The sequence below is a fragment of the Catharus ustulatus genome, chromosome 3, assembly GCF_009819885.2.
Source record: "Catharus ustulatus isolate bCatUst1 chromosome 3, bCatUst1.pri.v2, whole genome shotgun sequence".
Classification (NCBI taxonomy): Eukaryota; Metazoa; Chordata; class Aves; order Passeriformes; family Turdidae; genus Catharus; species Catharus ustulatus.
This window is the reverse complement of record NC_046223.1, coordinates 8,325,748-8,344,105: the sequence shown is the minus strand read 5'-3', so window position 1 is coordinate 8,344,105 and position 18,358 is coordinate 8,325,748. Positions and strand designations below refer to the sequence as shown.

Genomic DNA, 18,358 nt, shown 5'->3' with positions numbered 1-18,358 from the left:
ATGGCGGCGGCGGCGGGCGGCGCGCTGGGGTCGGGCCCCGCCGCAGGGCCTCCGGCGGCGGCCGGCGGGGCGGTGGCGACCGCGGCCGCGATGGCGGTGGCCAGCCCGATGCCGGTGCCAGTGCCCATGAACCTCTTCGCCACGTGGGAGATCGACCGCTCGGCGCCGAGCTGCGTGCCCAGGTGAGCCGCCCCCCGCCGGGGCTGCGCGGAGCACGGGCGCCAGCGGGGCCGGGGAGGGGGCGGCCCCCGCAGCATCCCAGCCCCGCCGGGCCGCGGGGCTCGGGGCGTGGGGGAGGCCCGCCCCAGGCAGGGGCTGATGCGCAGCGAGCCCCGGCCGCCGCTGTGCTGGCAGCGGGAGCGGCCCCGGGAGCGGCGGGGCAGGGGGCACCGCACCAGAGCGCGGCTGCGTTGCCTCCATGTTGCAGCCTCTGGCTGTGCCATGTGTGATGTGATACACGGGTGTATCGCCGTGGCCGTGCTTTGGAAAGCTGCCTCTTTGCCCCCGAAGTGAACGGTGATGGCCCTACAGCCGTTTCCCTGGAGCCATGCAGTGGCTACCAGGCATCCGTGGGCTTGTGTCATCTACACTCCAGACCGCAGGGAAGGATTCACTGTGCTGCCAGCTGAACTCGGTGTTGTATCTCTGGCAGAGCTGGGAGACAAGCTGAGTGTTGTGGATGTCATCACTGTCTCTATAGTTAAAGGTATGGTCCGGGCTGGAAGTGCTTATGAACACCTGCCTTGGAGCCAGGAGGAGCCTGATGTGTTCACCAGGTGGGTGGGTGTCCTTTGGCCCACTCATCTTAGCAGACTCTGATCAGGTCTTCTCATGAGAGCTACAGGGCAAATTCAGGAAGTCACCCTGTTTCCTTTCATCTCTTGGCTGTGATGTGTTGTCTGCAATAATGTATTCAAGTGTTTCACAAAAATTAGAGGTGTAAAATTCAAGTGGAGGGGAAAAATTGTTCCTGTTGAGCCCCAGGATACCAGCCTTTGTGAACGGGCTCTGCTAGATGGATATGTTTGTAGGGAGAAACTCAGTGACTGAGTGGCCAGATGGAGTGGAGTAGAAACATTCCAAAATACTCCAAGCTACTAGAGAAAGCCTTTGTGATTGTGGTGCTCAAGGGAGGATTGTGGTGCCCAAGGGAGTGCTGGGCTCGGCAGGCAGCAGATGTGAAGGAGTTTGCAGCATGTGTCTGCTAAAAAGCCTGTGCACCTTTTGATGACACATGCTGAGGCTGTTGTGTGGAGCGGGAAGCAAGTGATCATTTCATAGCTTTAAAGTGACTTGAGGTGTTGTTCATTTGTGGGCAGGTTACTCCCAAGCTGGAATTTGGAGAGCAGGACAGAATTACCAGGTTGACTTCCTGTACAAAAATTTGCATATGCAGAGCACAGAATTTAGCGATGGTGAAGGGTGTACATGTACATAGGCTTCACAAATGGAAGTGCTCCAGGAGCTAGGGAGAGCAGAACTGCTCTGGGCAAACCTCAGAGAGGATGACTGAGGGTAGTGAGACTGAGTGTAGAAGAGTGTAGAAGTGGGTTACACGAGTGGCAGGATGCCAGCGGGTGAGAAGTGATGTGTAATCGGTCTGAAAGTTGTTTGTAGAACTGGTTTTTGGCCCAGTGAGTCCTGTGTCTTCTCGCAAGGACAGTTTCCATTAGCATTGTGTAGATGCTTGTTCTAATGCATGAGCTTCTTTGTGTGCTGTTAGCCCAGGGGGCAGCCATCTGACACAGCTACTTGCAGGAAACTTCTGTGAAATTCATCTGAAATATCGTCTCTGGGATATCTTCAAACACAGCGGCTGCTGAGATGGAAAGAAGCTAATGGAAGCTGATTCTTCCCTCAGAGGCCATGGCTCTAACATGATGTGCTGTCATGTCATGTCTGGAGAAGTCCTGCCAGTGGCCACAGTCCACAGTGACCAGTGTTGTGGGATTGGTGCTTCTGTGTTTTCCAGTCTTCAGTTAGCCCAAGCTTTCCTGAGTGAGCAGGACACAGGTGGGCACCTGTCAGGCAAGTGTTTTAGTTCACTGAAGCTGAATAGAGCTCAAGCCCCAGATCTGACCTGTTAATGGTGTATCTGTGCCTACCCATGTTCTCTGTCTGCTGATCTGCTTGTATATGGTGTAGTCTTAATGTGTTCTTCAAGGCAGGAGCTCTGCTGTACTGCCCCAGTGCCCAGCACAGGTGGTCTCTGGTCTCACTGTGAGGGGATTTGGGGGTGTTAGTGGTGGCAAAATAATTTCCATCCAAGGGCAATAATACCCTTTGGCTTCTCTTATGACTGTGTAGTCTGTAGTCTTTCATACTTATGCATATCTGGAGAAAGAAGAACTTTGCACTGGGTTTAATGCTATAGAAGATGATTTCTAGAGTCTCTATTGCAAGTCTTGGCTGTCCCTGTGCTCCTTCTGAGGTGTTAAATTTTCTGCAGGTGCAGCTCTGGCTGCAGCAGGAGTGGGACTGGGCTGGATCAACCTTTGTGGCGTTGCTTTGTGCTCGGCTGCTAATGCAGGACAGGCGGGAGGTTGTCCAGGCCTTCAGGATACCAGAAAGAGTTTGGGCCGATAAAAATGGGCAGTAGGAGGTGTAAGTCCCAGTGCATGGAATGGTTCAGTAGTATGACTGTAGGACTTTTGATGTCTTGCAGGAGGATCTTGGCTTTCTAAGCTCAGCTGTTGCCTGTAATGGAAGTTTTTTTTCTGGCCGAACTGGGTATGTGCCACTGAACGAAGTCCACATTTATTTTTGGAGGTTGCCTTGCTCTCTGGATGGAAGTATCATCCCTCCTGCTGGCGTCTTTCTTTTTTCAGGGCCAAGTTGAGAGAGATCTGTCACCTCTTGGTGACCTTCCTGTCAACTGAGCATAGCCTAGACCCAGCTGCCTTTGGCTTAAGTGGCTGCCAGGGGAGGCAGAGCTGAATTTTATGGGCAGTGAGCTATTATGCAGAGAGGCAGAAGGAAGTAAACACCTGGAGACTATACAGAATGCTCTTTGCATCTTCAGTGGGGCTACCCATTGGCTCAGAATGATTGGCTTTCCATCACAGTGCCTTAGAAGGAAAGCAAACCTGATTAATTCACAGTGCAGGATGTGAAGCATGGTTTGGCTAAAATAGTTCATCAATCAGCATTAACTTCTACTCACAGTTATCTTAGTAGAAGTCTTTGTAGCAATGTTCTGAGGTGGGAGTGTCTTTATTGAGATGCCTTGCAAATAAGTCCCCTCGGGGGCAGTAACAGGTTTTTACTTTGTAGACACTGCCAGAAGGGAACTAGAGCTTTGCCAAGGTGAAATGTCCGTCTGCATCAAGGTAACGTCTTACTGTGTTTTCATTGTTTTGTGTGTTGGTCAGGCAGTACGTTGGGAAAAACTGTGTCAAAGGACTTTGTGCAAACATTCTTGAGGCCTTGTTATTTCCACATAGTGGTATTTTCCACCTCTTTTACTAGGACTGCTCTTTTTGGTTTTTTAGCTTTTAACATCTGAGCGTCCATAAATGCGAGTTCTTAATTAGGAAACAAGATAAGATTGTGTGATTGTTCACTTTTTCCATGACACAGCTGCTGTGTTCAGTGTAATGTGGATGTTGTTTCAGTGATAAGGAATTGTATTTCTAGTTAAAGGTGAGAGATACAAGTTGTGGTTTGGTTGCTGCGTCAGTGTTGCTGAGGTCAGGCTGCAAAGGCAGATTGTGCCTGTGCAGATTATGCTGTGAATGGGACTGCAGGGATTCAAATACACTGCGTTTCATCCACCATACCTTGTATCTCAGTACAATGCATGAGGAAACATTCCAAGTCTTGCTGCCACCCACACAGTGTGCTTGAACACAGTGTCTCCTGTTTGTGGTAGTTAGAGAAGCACTGACTGAGGGAAATGCATGTGTTTGGGGCTCACTTTGTGGGACTGTGTATGTGTCCCTTCAGGATATTACATTCCAAAAGATACTCTGAATTCTCTGTCATTGTAACTTGCAAACTTTTGTTTTGGAAAGTTACAGCCTAATGAATGTCTTCTTGGCATGAGAGCAGCTGTTGCAAGTACAACTGGAAGTATCCCAAAAGTGCCAGCTAGGGTGATCCTTTCAAGTTCCATGAGGTGAATGCTCTTGTCTCTGCAACCCAGTTTTCCTGTTTGGGCAGCCAGTGTCCATTACCTGACAACTCGTGGAGAGTAGGTGAACACTTTATTGCAGGTGTGGTTGCCTGCTTTCCATTGCCTGAGGTCCAGGAATCCTTTCAGTGACAGTTCTGCTGTGTGGTGCGAAGGTACGAGCTCTCCTCTGGCACAGCTACGTGAAGGGGCTGCTGTGGGATCAGGGTCTGTTTGCTCTCAGCACAGAGTGTGACCTGTCTTTTCTACAACTCCTAAGAGTTTCGTGGCGATGAAGAGCCTCTGAACTGGCTGTTCCTTTAAGAAATGCTTATTCCAGCTGGAATAATATGTATTTATCTGCCTGAGATGTTCGTGAGTGGTTTCCTGGGCAAATCAGGCGTTTTCATGGTAAAATCAAACCTCAGCAAAATCTGTTCTGTTTGGATAAGCTACAGAGTTGCACCTCTGGGAATGTTAAATGATTCCAGATTGCTCCTTCAAAAGATACTGTGATGCCATGACAAACCGGTGCAGCTTCAGACCCAGAGTGCTTGGGAGAGGCCACAGTTTCTTGTAGGGAAGCAGTCTCTTACAGCTGGTGATACGCTGTGTTTGAATTATGATTTCCTTTCAGTCCTATATAGAAAACAATATGTTCTAAACAGCCATTGGATTGCTTATTATTCTTAATATCGTGGGCTTGGCTGCAGGCCTGCAGCATAATATGTCTCATATGCTGTCCACTATCTGTAGCTCTCTGTGGCAGTGGAGCACGTTTGGGATTTCTTCTCTGGCAGTGTTTTGTTTTCCTTCTGAGCATACAATAATCGAGCAGAGCTTGGGACAAATGTGCCCTGCTAATATGATTGATGGGGGGTGTGCTCCTTGCAAAACGTTGATAGTGACTTCCCTGGGGGTTTAATTTTATTTGAAGGAGCTATCATGCTGCATCCTAGCCTTGTTTTCCAGTGCTTCATTCATTAGCTGGGCTGTGTTGCAACAGTTGTCTGATGGCTTATCAAAAATGTTGCATTGTTCTACTGTGCTAAGACACCAGGAGTGCACATTCCGCTTCCTCTGGCGTCCTCAGTCACTTGTGGCTGATCGTTAGCAGCCATCTCGTTTGTGTACACTGCACGCTTCTCTGGGATCACCATCCCCAGACCTTTATTCTGTCAAAAGAATAAATTGCTGAGCACCACCAGCTTATGGGGTTCCCCTAGCAATCCATTCTGTGGTTAAGTCTGTGCTGATGCTTCTGTATAATTGTTTGAAGATGGAATGATTCTAGATTGAAAGCTGTGGCTCTCAACTTTAGAAGTTGTTTCCAAAAAGGAGCCAGAGGTAAAGAACATACTGCATTTTATAGCATGCCAGGTGAGCATATGGACAGACCTATTTTCCAAATACCTTGTGTTGTTATCTGGTCCAAGCTTTCAGCATCCCAGCTGATGGGGAAGCTGTGCTTCTGTTTTGGTTTGCTTTGGGTTTTTTTTAACTGCATCAAAGCTGGTGAATACTGTTTTGGGAAACGAAGTGAGAGTGTCTTACTCCTCTGTGTGGGATGTGGCAGCAGGAACTTGTCTCTGCCTCTGGGGAAGCAGACAGCTCCAGTGATGCTGCTCTTGTAGCTAGAAGTCTCTTAGATAAATGAGGCTTTGTTTGGTTGCTTCAATATACTCATTGCAGTGTGCTGGGAGGAGAGATGCAATATTTCAGGTGCCTGAACACATTGCAGCTGTGGTTACAGAAACCACTCCCTGCTCTGCAGTGTGATTCAGCCTCAGTGCACAGAGCCCAAAATTACACTGGCATTTTCTGCTGGCCTGTTGCAGTGCCCTCTCCTTTATGATGCTGCCCACTGCCATCTCTCATGCCCTGTTTCTCTGTATCCTGGTCTAACTCAGTGAGGGGTTCTGTTTAGTAAATTAGAACTCCTGTTGTCCTTTGTCCTGTGTTCTCCTTATTTACCTACTCGTGCTGATTTTTAAACTTCCATTTCTTATCATGTTTCTAATTCGTCATTGCAAACATATTTTAAATAGCATGAGATCCAAAGCTAGTGCATGTGGGACCATTTCCTGGACAAAAAACACCCAGGTTCCATGCCCAGCTGTTTATTTTTAACTGTTTTTCTGCATATGTGATAGATAAATAAATTCTTATCAGTGTAGGCAGTTCAGGGTGACAGCAGATCTCACGTTTTTAGTTCCATTTTCCAAAACTGAAAGCCACCAACAATCAGGTGTTGGACTGTTGCAATGGCAGCAGGGTTAGAATAAGAGTAACTCCCTTGTAAAGGATTCTGCTACTCTTTCCCTGTTCTTTAACAGCTTTCTCTACCAGGGGAGAAGATCCTGTTTATGCAAAGCTGCTTATTGATTCTCCTGCTGTTTCGTTTTCAGTAACAATTCAAGTAGTGTCTCTGAATCCATATCATTTAGATAAGTGTCATTTACATTTACATTATTTATATGCTTTTAGAAGAGCTCCTGTGTATTTAACGTTTCCCTCCATGTTCCTTCAGCTGTCTTCTTGTAGTCTATTTTCTGCCTTATCAATTGCATTCACTTTTTTCTCATTGCTGCTTTCCCTGAAAAGCTCTGCATGTGCCTGCTGATACTTTTGATACTGTTCTCATGATTTTTCCTTGCTTCTGTTTTGACTTGCATACCTGTAATTGAAGAATCTTTCAATCCAAGTCTCAATTTTTCCCTTCTCAAAGTAATTTAATTTTTCTCTTCATAATTTGAAGACTGTTCCTTGCAAAGCTGTAATGACCACATCTTGTATGGCTTGTATTTTTCAGCTGAACTATGCTCTTGATCTGCTTGGGTTGGTTTTTAATGGCTTTTACATTTTTTCACTGTTAATGAATATCAGCTTTTCTTCTTCTAGACTTTTTGAACTTTCTCATATGTGCATCCCTGAACTACAGTCCCATAAGTCAACATTTCTTTCAGTTCTCTCATACCTTATGCTCAAGGCTGCTTGTTCCAGATATTCCTTGCTTTCCTGTCTACTCCTTTGTCAGAAGCAGACTCTGGATGTCCCATTTGGATTTCACTTGCTGTGTGTATGAATAATTTATTAAATTGTTTCCTTGGTGTTTGTCAAGTCCCTTGACATTTCAAGCTTTTTTTCCCCTGCCTCTTAAGTTCCTTAACCTCCAATCAGACAAAAGGACAATATTCCCATTGCTCTGCATTTAGACTGTGTTCATCTCATCTGTGTCTTGCTGAAATATTAATATTATTTGGAGGTGATTTTATCTGTTGCTGTACTGGTTTGTGAAAGTATGGACAAGTCAGCCTCGTTTAAGGCTCCTGCTGCACCCACAAGGATCTGAGCAGAGAACTGCATTGTACAGGCACTGGCTATTAACAACTTGTGTTGATGAAAACCCTAAGAACAGATTTGCCAGCCTTGGTAAGAATCCTTAATTTGAGTGAAGAATCTTACCTGTGCAACTCTAGAATTAAACTTTTCTTAAATGTATTTTTTTTTCTTTAATTTTCTGAAGAAGCCTCAGAAATGGATGCTGATGCTGTTTTGACACTCTTTTATGGGCTTGTATCACTTCAGTCCCTCCCCTGTACTGTTGTCCCAGGTGTAACTTAACACTGTGCCGTGTTCCTGAGCCTGCAGGGATTCAGATCTAAGGTGCTTGCTAGCTCAAGATAAAAGCAGAGGAAGCGGATGGGATGACAGTCTTGTGTCCATGCTACTTCAGGAGTGGCAAGCTGTAATGAGATGTGAACTCAACATTAAGCATTAGTAGGAAAATTGTTAACTACACTTTAGGGAGGCTGCTGTGTGGCACACAATTGCTTTTTGCCAGTGTGTGTGTAGATCTTTACTAGGACACTCTGGATAATGGAAGGAGTTGGTGTGTATCAGTGACCTAACCCTGACCTCATTTCACCGCTTTTCCCAGCTTAGCTTCTTTGGCACAGCAGGCTTGGAGGTGTATCTCGGCAAACTCTGCCAGGTGATGAGTGTGAGAATGTGCTCTGTTCTGCGTCCCCATTAGCACTTTCTCACTTGGTTCAAAGGTACTTGTCACCATGTCTTAAGCGCTTGTGCTTTCCTTTCTGCAGAAAAGGCTGCGAGTGGTGTTTTTGTAATCACCTCTTTGTGGTGGTTGCTTCATTAACACATTTTATTTTAGCCTGGAGACAGTGAGCAGAGCTGTTTAGCAACAGGTGCCTGACAGGCTGCTCCAGCTGTGGAGGCTCCGAGCAGGTGTGGTGCGTTTGCACCTTGCCTGCCACTGACTGCTGTTCTCTAAAATGGCACTGCAACATCTTTTGTTAAAGCAGCCTTGGATTTGGGGACAGCTGGTGCAGCAATTCCACTGCATATGGAGACAGAAAATTTCAAAATCTGTTACATTTGTGAAGAAAGTTCTATGACATTAGCCATACTGTTGCTGATGCCTAATTTCAGCATGGCTAAAATGAGAGGAGATTGGTGTGCTGCTGCAGACTTTCATTATTTCCTGTCTGTCCTGAGATGGCTTTTGAGTAGATCCAGTGAACTACTGGAAGTTTTAACACAGTGATTTTAAGTAAAGCAGTGACCAGGTAAAGATGGGATATTTCCCACGTAGTGTACCCCTTCTATTGCCTAAAAAAAAATAAAATTAAAAGTTCACTGCAACGTGTTACCACTGCCCTGTGGATTAGTTAGTAAGCTCTTTCTAAGGTTTCTAGGGAGGCTGTTACTCATCAGCAGTGAATTTGGTCACATGCTCTTTGTTAAACAAGTAAAAGTTTGAAAATATTTGTTTGAAAATAAAGCAGAAAGATGACCTTGTGGTTTGGACACTGAAGTGAGGCTTAGATTAAGATCCTGAAGTTGCTTGCTCTTCTAATTGAAGTAGCCCTTTCCCTCCCTGAAGCCACAGCTGTGACTCATGTTCCTGTTCTCCCTACTTCTTCCATGCCACAGTGTTGCCTTTTTCTTGCCTGCGACAGGGTGGCTGTGGAGAGAATCCACCTGAGAGTGAGAGCATTAGCAGAGTTCGCCTTGCTTGTCCGGTCTGCCAGATGAGAATCCCCTGGGAACTGGTGGAGTCTAAACTAAGGTTTGGGGAGCAGTGTGTGGAAATGATTTGGATTTTCTTCTGAGGTTTTAAGGGCTCTTTGTGCTGAGGAAAGACATTGCTCCTGGTTGAGGCAGTGAGTATCTGCATAGCTTGCAGTGGAACATGAGAGAGGCTGATGGCTGTGTGACTGGGTAAAATGATGTGCATGCTGGGACAGGGTTCAGGCTGCTTGGGCAGATCCTAATGCATCCTCAGGAGATGCTTCTTGACAGGGTCCTTATTATCTGGAATTTAGCTTGTGTGACAGGACATGCCAGGAGGCTGTGGCAGAGTCTCACATCCTGTTGTGGTAGACACTAGATGATGTGCTACAGTGAAATGTTGCTTGTTTTGTGGGGGTTTTACTCCATGGTTTGGATAAACATGGATGAGGGGAAGCAGAGGTGAAGTGATTCATCCAGCAGTTAAAAAGTGGCAGTGAACAGATTAAATCTTATATCTCTGCCTGAATCCAGATCTTAACTCTAAATTGCATCATTCTAAGAGCAATAAAGTCTTGCTGGAGCAGGGCCCAGGAAATGTAGTTATGTCACTGCAACTCTCCTGTGAATATGGTGGCGCAACAGTTGATTAGTATGGTTTGTCCTCAATTAATTTTCCTTTTTGTCACTCCTTTCCAAATATTTGGGTATTGTGACCAACACAGCCGATGAGTTGTAGCCTTACATGGGAATCTGCTAGGAAATTACACAATGTCTGTCCAGCTCTTTCAGCTTCTGATCTATTTGCCCAGTTTTGTACTATCTTGCCAAGGGCAACTGCCTCAAAGAACCATATTTCATAGAAATGTGTGGTAAAAGCTCCCTAGCTTGGAGGTCCTTTTAGGTCCCGTGTGGTGGAGAACTTGACTGTCTTCGAATCCTCTGTTTGCTGTCTGGGTGTGCTGTGGAGGTAGCTCAACCATCCTCAGGGTTTGCTGTCTTTTCCTCGTGGGGTGGTATTAAGAATCAGGAGGGAGGAAGAAGGATAGAAGGCAGCCTGGAAAAAGCCAATATAAGTATAGGAAAGGGGGTGGGAGAGAATGGTGCATTTTCAGGCTAAGCTGTTTCAGCTGTATTCTCTCCAGTGATGCATCTGTGTGGGTTTGTGGTGTGAAAGGATAAAGAGAGATTGGTTTCAAGGAGTCTGTTTCATTCATGGTTTGTACAGCAGTGTGCACTTGCTCCCTGCATAGGTAAATGTGCCTTTAAACCAGTGAGTAGGAGGCAAAATTAACAATCCTAAACACCCCTCTCAAACAATTGGAGTAGGAAAGGTTTAACAGCCACCCACGTGCCTTGTAACTTCTGCCTACCCACAGCCTAGCCAAGAGGAGGGAAAGGAAATCTCTTAACCTGATTATTGTTTGTGACTACAAGGAAGCAATTCAGTTACAGCAATAGTTTAATCCTGACACTGTTGGTCCCACTCAGAACAGAGAAACCCTGGTTTCATACCCTCGCAGGCAGGGATGTGGTGTCTGTATTGAAAATCATCAAACCTCCCCTTGCCTTGGCCTGAAGAAACTGTGATGAGGCTCCACACTGAGCACTGGGAGTTTGTCCATGAAGCCATGAGAACAGTTTACCCCAAAATTTGAGTTCTGTCTGTCTAGGTAAGGAATGGCTTCCTTTGTAGATCTAAGTGTCTTTTGGGGGAAGTTTGAAGCTTTTAGCAGCTCCTGATAATTGTGTGCCCTTGAGAAGAGGACTCTTGAAAAGCATTTTCCAAAGACTACTTCTGCCACTGCAGCCATGGTTATTTCTCCTCTAGGTAGCTGGCAGAGCTGTGAGATTAGGGAAGAAACCAGGCTGTAGACTGTGGCAGATTGTGCCTGTGTCAAGGGAATGGTGGTTTTTGGGTGAGATGCAGAAATGCAAAAAGGTTGTTGGTGTACTGGCGGAAGTGATCAACATCCCAGCTAAACACAGCTGTGAACAGAAGGCAGAACAGGTATTGACCCTCAGAAGATTCTTTTCTCTCCTGAGAAATGATGAGGCACTTGTCTTGTGTGCAATCCTGATTGTAGCAGCAAACACTCCTGTTGACATGAATATGAATAGGTTTCAGGTCCCAGGTGACAAAAGATTAATAACTCTGCTTAATTACAGCCTAGTTTTTTCTAATACTGTGAGAGTAAATGACTTTTCAAGGAGACCTGACTGTGAGATGTGCACGATATTGGAACTCACTTTGGGAAGAAGGCAGAATTAAATAGATCAAGGTTTAAAATCCAGGCAAAATTTGTGTGAGAGAAGCTCCATGGTTTCTGCCTTTAGAGTAGGTGTGTTTTCAGGCCAGACAAACTTTCCATTGAGGTTAGCAGTGCTCAGTGTAGATGTGTCCCAGGGTGATTACAGCCTCAGCTATCCAGGTTACGGAGCATCTTCCTTGTGACATCACAACGCTCTGAAGGAGATTATGAAAAGGAAATGTAAAGTTATGTGGTGTTTTGCCAGCACTAATTATACATTTTACTGTATAAGTAAAGCACATGACGTTTCAGAATTCAGTTCCTGTTATCCAGAGTAAACATTTGCTGCTGATGGCTCTCTAGAAGGATCCTTGAATTGTTGACAGTGCAGTGGTGAATTCATGTGGTATGGTTTCTCTGGCTAAGGACAGGCAGCAACATGGGGAGACTGTCTCAGAAGCAGCAGGTAGAGCAACAAATGCTGAAAAAGGAATCTCCTGGAAGGAAGACAGGAAAAAAGAGAGAATAAAAAATAAATTGATGACTGAGGATTTCTAGATGTATCTTTTGAATGTCCTGGTTATTACTTGTTGACTATGGGAAATTAAACCATTGAAGGGGAAATAACTTAGTTCTTTCTGGGGCTGAGAGAGATAATATCAGGCTACCTCAAAGAAAACTTTTGAATAATTTCTTCTCTTATTTTGCAGTAGGAAATATCCCCACAAAATAAGTGGCATATGTTCTGTAGAGCATCTACTGCTCTTTGGGCATTTGACTGAAATACATGGGCACATGCACACCCTCCTCACTGTCCACATGAAAGACAAAAATGGGACCTCAGTGACAAGTTACCACCCTTGTCAAGGACGCTTTGGAAATGCAAGCACTGTAAAAGGCCTTTGAATTTGACCTGTGGTGGTGTGGTTCTTCCTGGTTCTCCCTGTACCTGTGGGCTCTTTTTGGAGTGCCAGCTCTGTATGCAACCTGTAGGATGTTCATGGGATTGCAAGTGACAGTTGCTGCTTCTGAATGATACCTGGTGAAGGGGTGGTAATTGAAAAGCACGGCTGTGCAGAATACCTGGCCCCACCACCATGCTTGTCCTGGACATTATACCTGAGCTCTGTCTCTTGCTCATCATCCCCCTCCCCTTCTCTTGGGACAGAGGTGCTCAACCTTTTAAAAAAGAAATAAATCCATTTAAAGCAAACAAGGTGCAGGCTGGTGGTGTCCATGTGTCTGGTGCAGGTCCAGGGAGAGGGGACGGAAATGGAGGAGAATTTCTGTTTTCCTGTCCTACTGAACTGGCAGACATTTTGCAAATGTGTCATTAATTGTATAGTTGTGTGACACTTGTCAATACAGTAGGAACTCAAGCCTGTGTCATTTGCTTATTATTTCCCTGGTTCTCACAGTTCTCAGGTTTTACTGTATCCTACAACATGTAGATTATATAAAGGACAGGAGAGGCTGAGTCAAAGCCAGCCATGTTTTGCACTTGCTGATTTTCTTCCCTTCGTATTTTCAGGTTTTGTATTGCCTTGAGATTTCCCATTTTTCAGCTATGATAGAAATATTTGTAAGGATTAAGCCTTAATGTTTAGGATTAGATAAAAGAGATGTTGAGGGAAGGAATCTGTTCTATGCTTGGTGGCATTGGTTTTGTGGATGGACAGTGTGCAATGTTAGGGAGGAGAAGCAGCTCCTGAACAAACTGCTCATGGACTAGGTCTGCTAATGACAGATGGTTTGGGGTGGCAGTGCCTGGTAGTAAAATGACCAGGCCAGTGAAACAAGATAACAGAGAGATTTTTTTGGGCTTGCGAATTTGTAAAAAGTTTTGTACAACTGATTCAAAAGAGCTTTTCAGTCTTGTACTGTGTTGAAGTTGACCCTGCTAAGTGCAGACATTGCCAGTCTCAGATTCCCTGAGTTTGGCTTTGACATGTTAAGATTGATTTACTGCTTGTGCTGAGTTTCACCACACCATTTCACTGCCAATAAATTGCAAGATAAACTTAGAGCCGATTCACCTAAGCTGAATGCTTCCTTTCCTCTGATTTACACTGGCTTTACCTCGGGAAGTGAACCTGATAAGCTCTCTTGCAGTATGTATGCAGGTATACAACAAATAGACCCTAAATACAGTTTATTTTTTCTTCTTTAAGGCCTTGAGATATTAGGAACTAGGGAAAATCCTGCTCTTCCATGTGGACATCTCTGAGAACAAAAGTGTTTAGATTTCCCTAGGACCCACAGCAGTATTTTTTCCTCGCCTGTCTTCCCTGCCCCTGCAGAATTTGGCACGTGCTTTCTGTTGCAGTGATAGTAGGAGGTTTCTTGTAAAACTTTGTGATTATTAAAGGCAGGCTTTGTTTTCTTTCTACTTTGCCTGCAGAGGTTGTGCTTTGGAGGATTGTCATCCTCTGAATAGCAAGGCTAGCAGCTTTCTTCTCCTTAAAAATAAAGATCTAATTTTGAAGATGTATGCAGATTTTTCACTGAAGGAAGATATCTAATAGAATAAGGAATTTTCTGTCAGGACAAGCTGTGTGTTTCTTCGTGGCTGCAGCTATTAGATGAAACGGATGAGATGCTCCTAAAGCATATTCCTTAGAATCAGATCTGTCTGTGTGCTGTGAATTACTGGGCTACATTCAGTGATAAAACTGGATGTAAAATGCTGCTCCTAATCCTGGGCAATTCCTGAGGCCACAGGTCCAGAGCATAACAGACCTGAGAGAGCTGAACTGTGAGGTGCGTGGTTGAGTTTTCCCCCCTGTCCTTTCGAATGCATTTCAAGCTGTTTCTCAATGGCTGTTGGCAGACTTCCAGCCTCTTGCTGCCTTGCTCAATCATCTGCAGTGTGAGTAGTTTAGTAACACATGAGAATTACAGCAACCATGAGGTGGTGTGGCTCTGTTGTGCGAAATACTCTGCTGTACCCTGGGAGTTCAGATGGAAAGCCTGCCTGGAAATGGCGTTTGGGGTTCCTGGTCAGTATGAATTTGAGTGCAAATCCACCACTAACTCCCAGCAGCTGACATCCCTAGCAGGGGATAAGTTGGAAGTAGTTGTTTTCTCTCTTTTGAGTTGGTTTTCTCACCAATCCAAGGATGTGGCATGGATGCTGGGAAGCTGCCCCTTTGTAGAAGAGCATTACCTTTCTGGGACTCTCTAGAGGTAGCAGCTGCCAGAGGGAAAAAGGGGATGTGATGAAAATCCAAATCCATGGCTCCTGGAAAGATGGTATGCTTTTTATTTCTTCAGCCATAGTAGCTGACTTCCATCTTCTATGGATCTGGTTTGGTATGTTCGTGGTAGAGAGGAGACAATCTGCCAGCTTTCTAATATTTTCTAAGGCAGTTATCAGTCAGTAGATGGGCAGAAATACCAACTTTCCTGGCAGTGGTGCTGGGGATGAACACCCCTCATCTTTACTTCTCCCTGTCAGGAGATACCTTCCAGTGCTCTGTCCTCCCTCTTTTTTTTTCAGAAGAGATGGGAAGGAGCACGCAGACTATGTGTGAAGTATCTACTGAAGTAACTGTCTCTGACTGCAGAGGCTTCTGGAGGGCTAGGTGATGATAAATGTTATTTCTTTGAAAAGAAAAAACAACTTTTCTCAAGCCACTTCCTCTCAGTTGCTTCTTCCCTGGGCATATGGAAAAAAGAAAAGCTGTCTGCACCCCTTCTGGAAGTTGCCTGAATGTTTGGCTGACTGTGGTGTGGAGCAAATCCTACAGATGTTCTGATGTCCCTTTGTAAAGCTGTTGGTTCACATACTTCAGGTGTTAGGAGAGTGCGTTAAGGTATTTACAGTTCAAATATCACAGAATCCCCTGACCTGGAAGGGATCCATGAGGGTCATCAAGTCCTACTCCTGACTCCATAGAGGACGACCTAAAATTCTTAAACTTGTCAAAATTCAATATTGTTCACTAAGAGGGTGAACAGACCCTGCGCAGGTTGCCCAGAGAAGTTGTGGATCCCCTGTCCCTGGAAGTGCTCAAGGCCAGTCTGGATGGGGCTTTGAGCAACCTACTCTAGTTGAAGGTGTGTCTGCTCATGGCAGAGGAGTTGGAATGAGATGATTTTTAGGCTGTCTTCCCACCCAAACCAGTCTATGATTCTGTGATAATTGTCCCCATTTCTGAAGGACATCTTGTTGCTCCCTGGCTGTGTATCTGTTCAGGATGGGAATCAGAGCTCTCCAGAAAGTGATAACTATTTCTAAGTGTAAAGATTTTCGTGCTGTTAATGTTAATGACTTTGAAGTTGTTGAACTTCAGTGTTGAATTCAGCTTCCATGAATGAATACTGGACACTGTGTTGGTGGAGGAATTACTTCTGGAATCGGGCTGCTGCTTTGTCTGTCTGTTACAAGGATCTGCATCTAATATCTGAGGTGCTTTTTCAGCTGTGTTGCCTTTTTTATTCTGTGGGCATACATCACAAAACAGGGGGTAAACTTCAGAGCTGGCTTGACACCAGCCCAAGTTTTGTTGCTTGCTGATAAAAGATGGACCATTTCTCAGCGGGTTTTTGGTGTGTTGCCATTTCTTCCTTGCCTGAGCAAGTATGTTGCTTGTCTATGCTCTACAGGTCAGATAGACCTAAATGACTTATGGCCCTCCTAATCTTAAGAAAAAATATGGAAACCCCCCCACTGGGAAGTCTTTTGTGCTGAGGTTTGGAGGCTTACATATTAGATGCTGACACTGAATGGTTTTCTGTATTTTTTTTTTTCAAATATCATCTTGTTGGCTTTTTTTTTCCCCAAAGAGCATGATTTGTATGGCACCTTTCATGGTCTGCAGTGCAGGCAGCTGGGATGCATGACCCGAAGTTGTTGTGTGAGCTCTCAGCACAGCACAGCCAGCCTTGCCAATAGAAATATGTGCAGCAGGTTGCAGGATTCAACACAGGACAAAATAGGTGAAATAAAGGTACTCAAAGCCAACTGTACTGCCTTCAGGAAGCTGCTTCAGGAAATGTGGTGTGCTGAGGGAGAGAAAGATGACAGACACCCCAAAGTGGCCAGTTGCTGTTGTCTTAGCTGGAAGCCTCCCTGAAGTGCATGCCTTTCTGCTGGGGTGCTGGGTGATATGTATGGCATTACAAGTGCTTCCTGTGGGTGATTCATGCCTTGATTGGGTTGTTTCGAAAGAAGGTGGGAGAGCTTTATTCCTTTCTCAGTTCCAGATCTTCTCTACACAGGCTCAGCAGGGACACCTGGAATGGCACAAATGGGCAGTCCAGCCTCACAGCTCTGCACTGGCACTAGTTCCAGCACATGCCTGATTATGTGATGAGCTAGCTCAGTGCTGGCCTGGAAGGAGACAACTCATTGTTTTTTAGGCTTGTTCTTTGCTGGATGAGCAGGCTGAGTCAATGCCTCACATGCTCAAACACACAGTGGTACTCGGGAATCACAGGGAGTGAGGGATACGGCACTGGGTTCTGCTGGTGGGGATTGGTTCTCCAGCTTCTCTGCCTGTACCCTCTGAGAGGGATTGTCAGTGTTTCCAAAGAAGTAGGGTATTGCTTGATTTCTGTAAGCATCTCTGACAAGGGGCTGAAAATGAGCCTGGCAGGGAACTGTCCTGGCTCCTGTGGGACTTGTGGGGGGAACCTGGTTATGGGCAGTAAAGTCACCCCAGATATCTGCTCGATGCTGCCCTTTGTGTGCTCTCTGATGGGCACAGCCTGTAGCATTAGCTCCATAAAATGGAGCCATGTTGTTTTGTCTCTGGGAGAAAGGCAGCAGTTTAAGGAAAAGGTCGTTCTGACTTAGTGCTTGTGTAAACAGGTTAAACTCTCCTCTTTATTTCTTCACAATGTTTTTTTCCCTTTGATTAAGGTAGATGGGTAGCACTCTTTACATTTTGTTTTGTGCTGGTTTCAATTAAGTGATATACATGGATAACTGGATAGAATAAGGTATTTCTCACTGAGTGCCAGTTCTGTTGGGGATGTTATCAGTTGTTCTCTTCCCTGGCCACATTTTCCAAGTGACTCCTTGAAGAAAATTCTCTGCAGAGATGGAAATACGTGTCTAACTGAAAAAAAGAAAAAAGGATCTTCCAAAAGCACAAAGCACAGTGAAGTTGCACCGAAGTATAGGGTTTCCCAAGGACATTGCTACAGTGTGTGCATGTTTAAGAAATCATCCTCTCTCATTGTATTTGATGTTGTAGCAGAATTTCTTGTGCACAGAGGCATTATAAGCCCGAATTTCCATGGTATATCTAAGGCTTCAAGTAAACATCATTCAGGAAGTGAGTAGCAGGGATATTCGCAGGGCTTTGAAATCCTCTGCTAGAAACAATTTCATCAGGAGTGCAGCTCTCAGCCAGGGGTGTGTGCTGGATAGATTATCAGTAGTGCTCAGATGCCAGCTTTATCAAAAGCAGTGCAAACTGAAGAAACAAGTTCCAGAAACAGCTAACAAATACCTCCACAGTCTTTGTTCTATGACTGAAGTCTTCCTGTTAAGCCTTTCTTTTTACAACTGACCTTGAGTCTGAAACTCAGTGCTTCAGTGTGGGTGAGCAGCTCTTCTTTGAGCAGATAATACAAGTGTGTGGGAGACTGGCTCGGCCTGCCTTCTGAGGAGAGAGCAGCATTAATCTGGGGAGGTGGGGGCTGCTTCATACACAGGTGTGCACACTGAGCCTGTTCATGGAAACCCAGGAAAAGGTACCCTGTGCTTTGTGTAGCCACCAAACCTGGAAGCAGAGATGGCTGTAACTGATGCAGGAGGTTCTCATAGTCCTGTGCCCAATCTCTGTTGGGAGAGTTTGTCACCTTTATCTATAGGTTGTCACCTATATCTTCTGGATTTTTTCCTTCATATTTCATAGCTGTTCACATTGCTGGGTTAAATCTCTCTTCTTGCAGGAAGAGTTAAACCACAGATCTTAGGTTTTCTCTGACAATGATATATGTGCAGTTT

General features: G+C 45.3%; 1 protein-coding gene across 4 annotated transcripts in view; it reads left to right on the top strand.

Annotated features, from left to right (window-relative positions):
- Positions 1–18,358, top strand: part of LOC116993369 (phosphofurin acidic cluster sorting protein 1-like) — a 53,962-nt gene continuing 35,604 nt past the window's right edge. For 3 of the 4 annotated variants that reach the window (XM_033053798.1, XM_033053797.1, XM_033053796.1), the window contains exon 1: positions 64–182. In XM_033053798.1, the coding sequence (XP_032909689.1) occupies positions 91–182 (92 nt within the window). In that variant the 5' untranslated portion in view covers positions 64–90. Of the gene's footprint in view, positions 183–18,358 lie in introns of all 4 variants that reach the window. The other variant, XM_033053795.1, reaches the window with a different exon arrangement.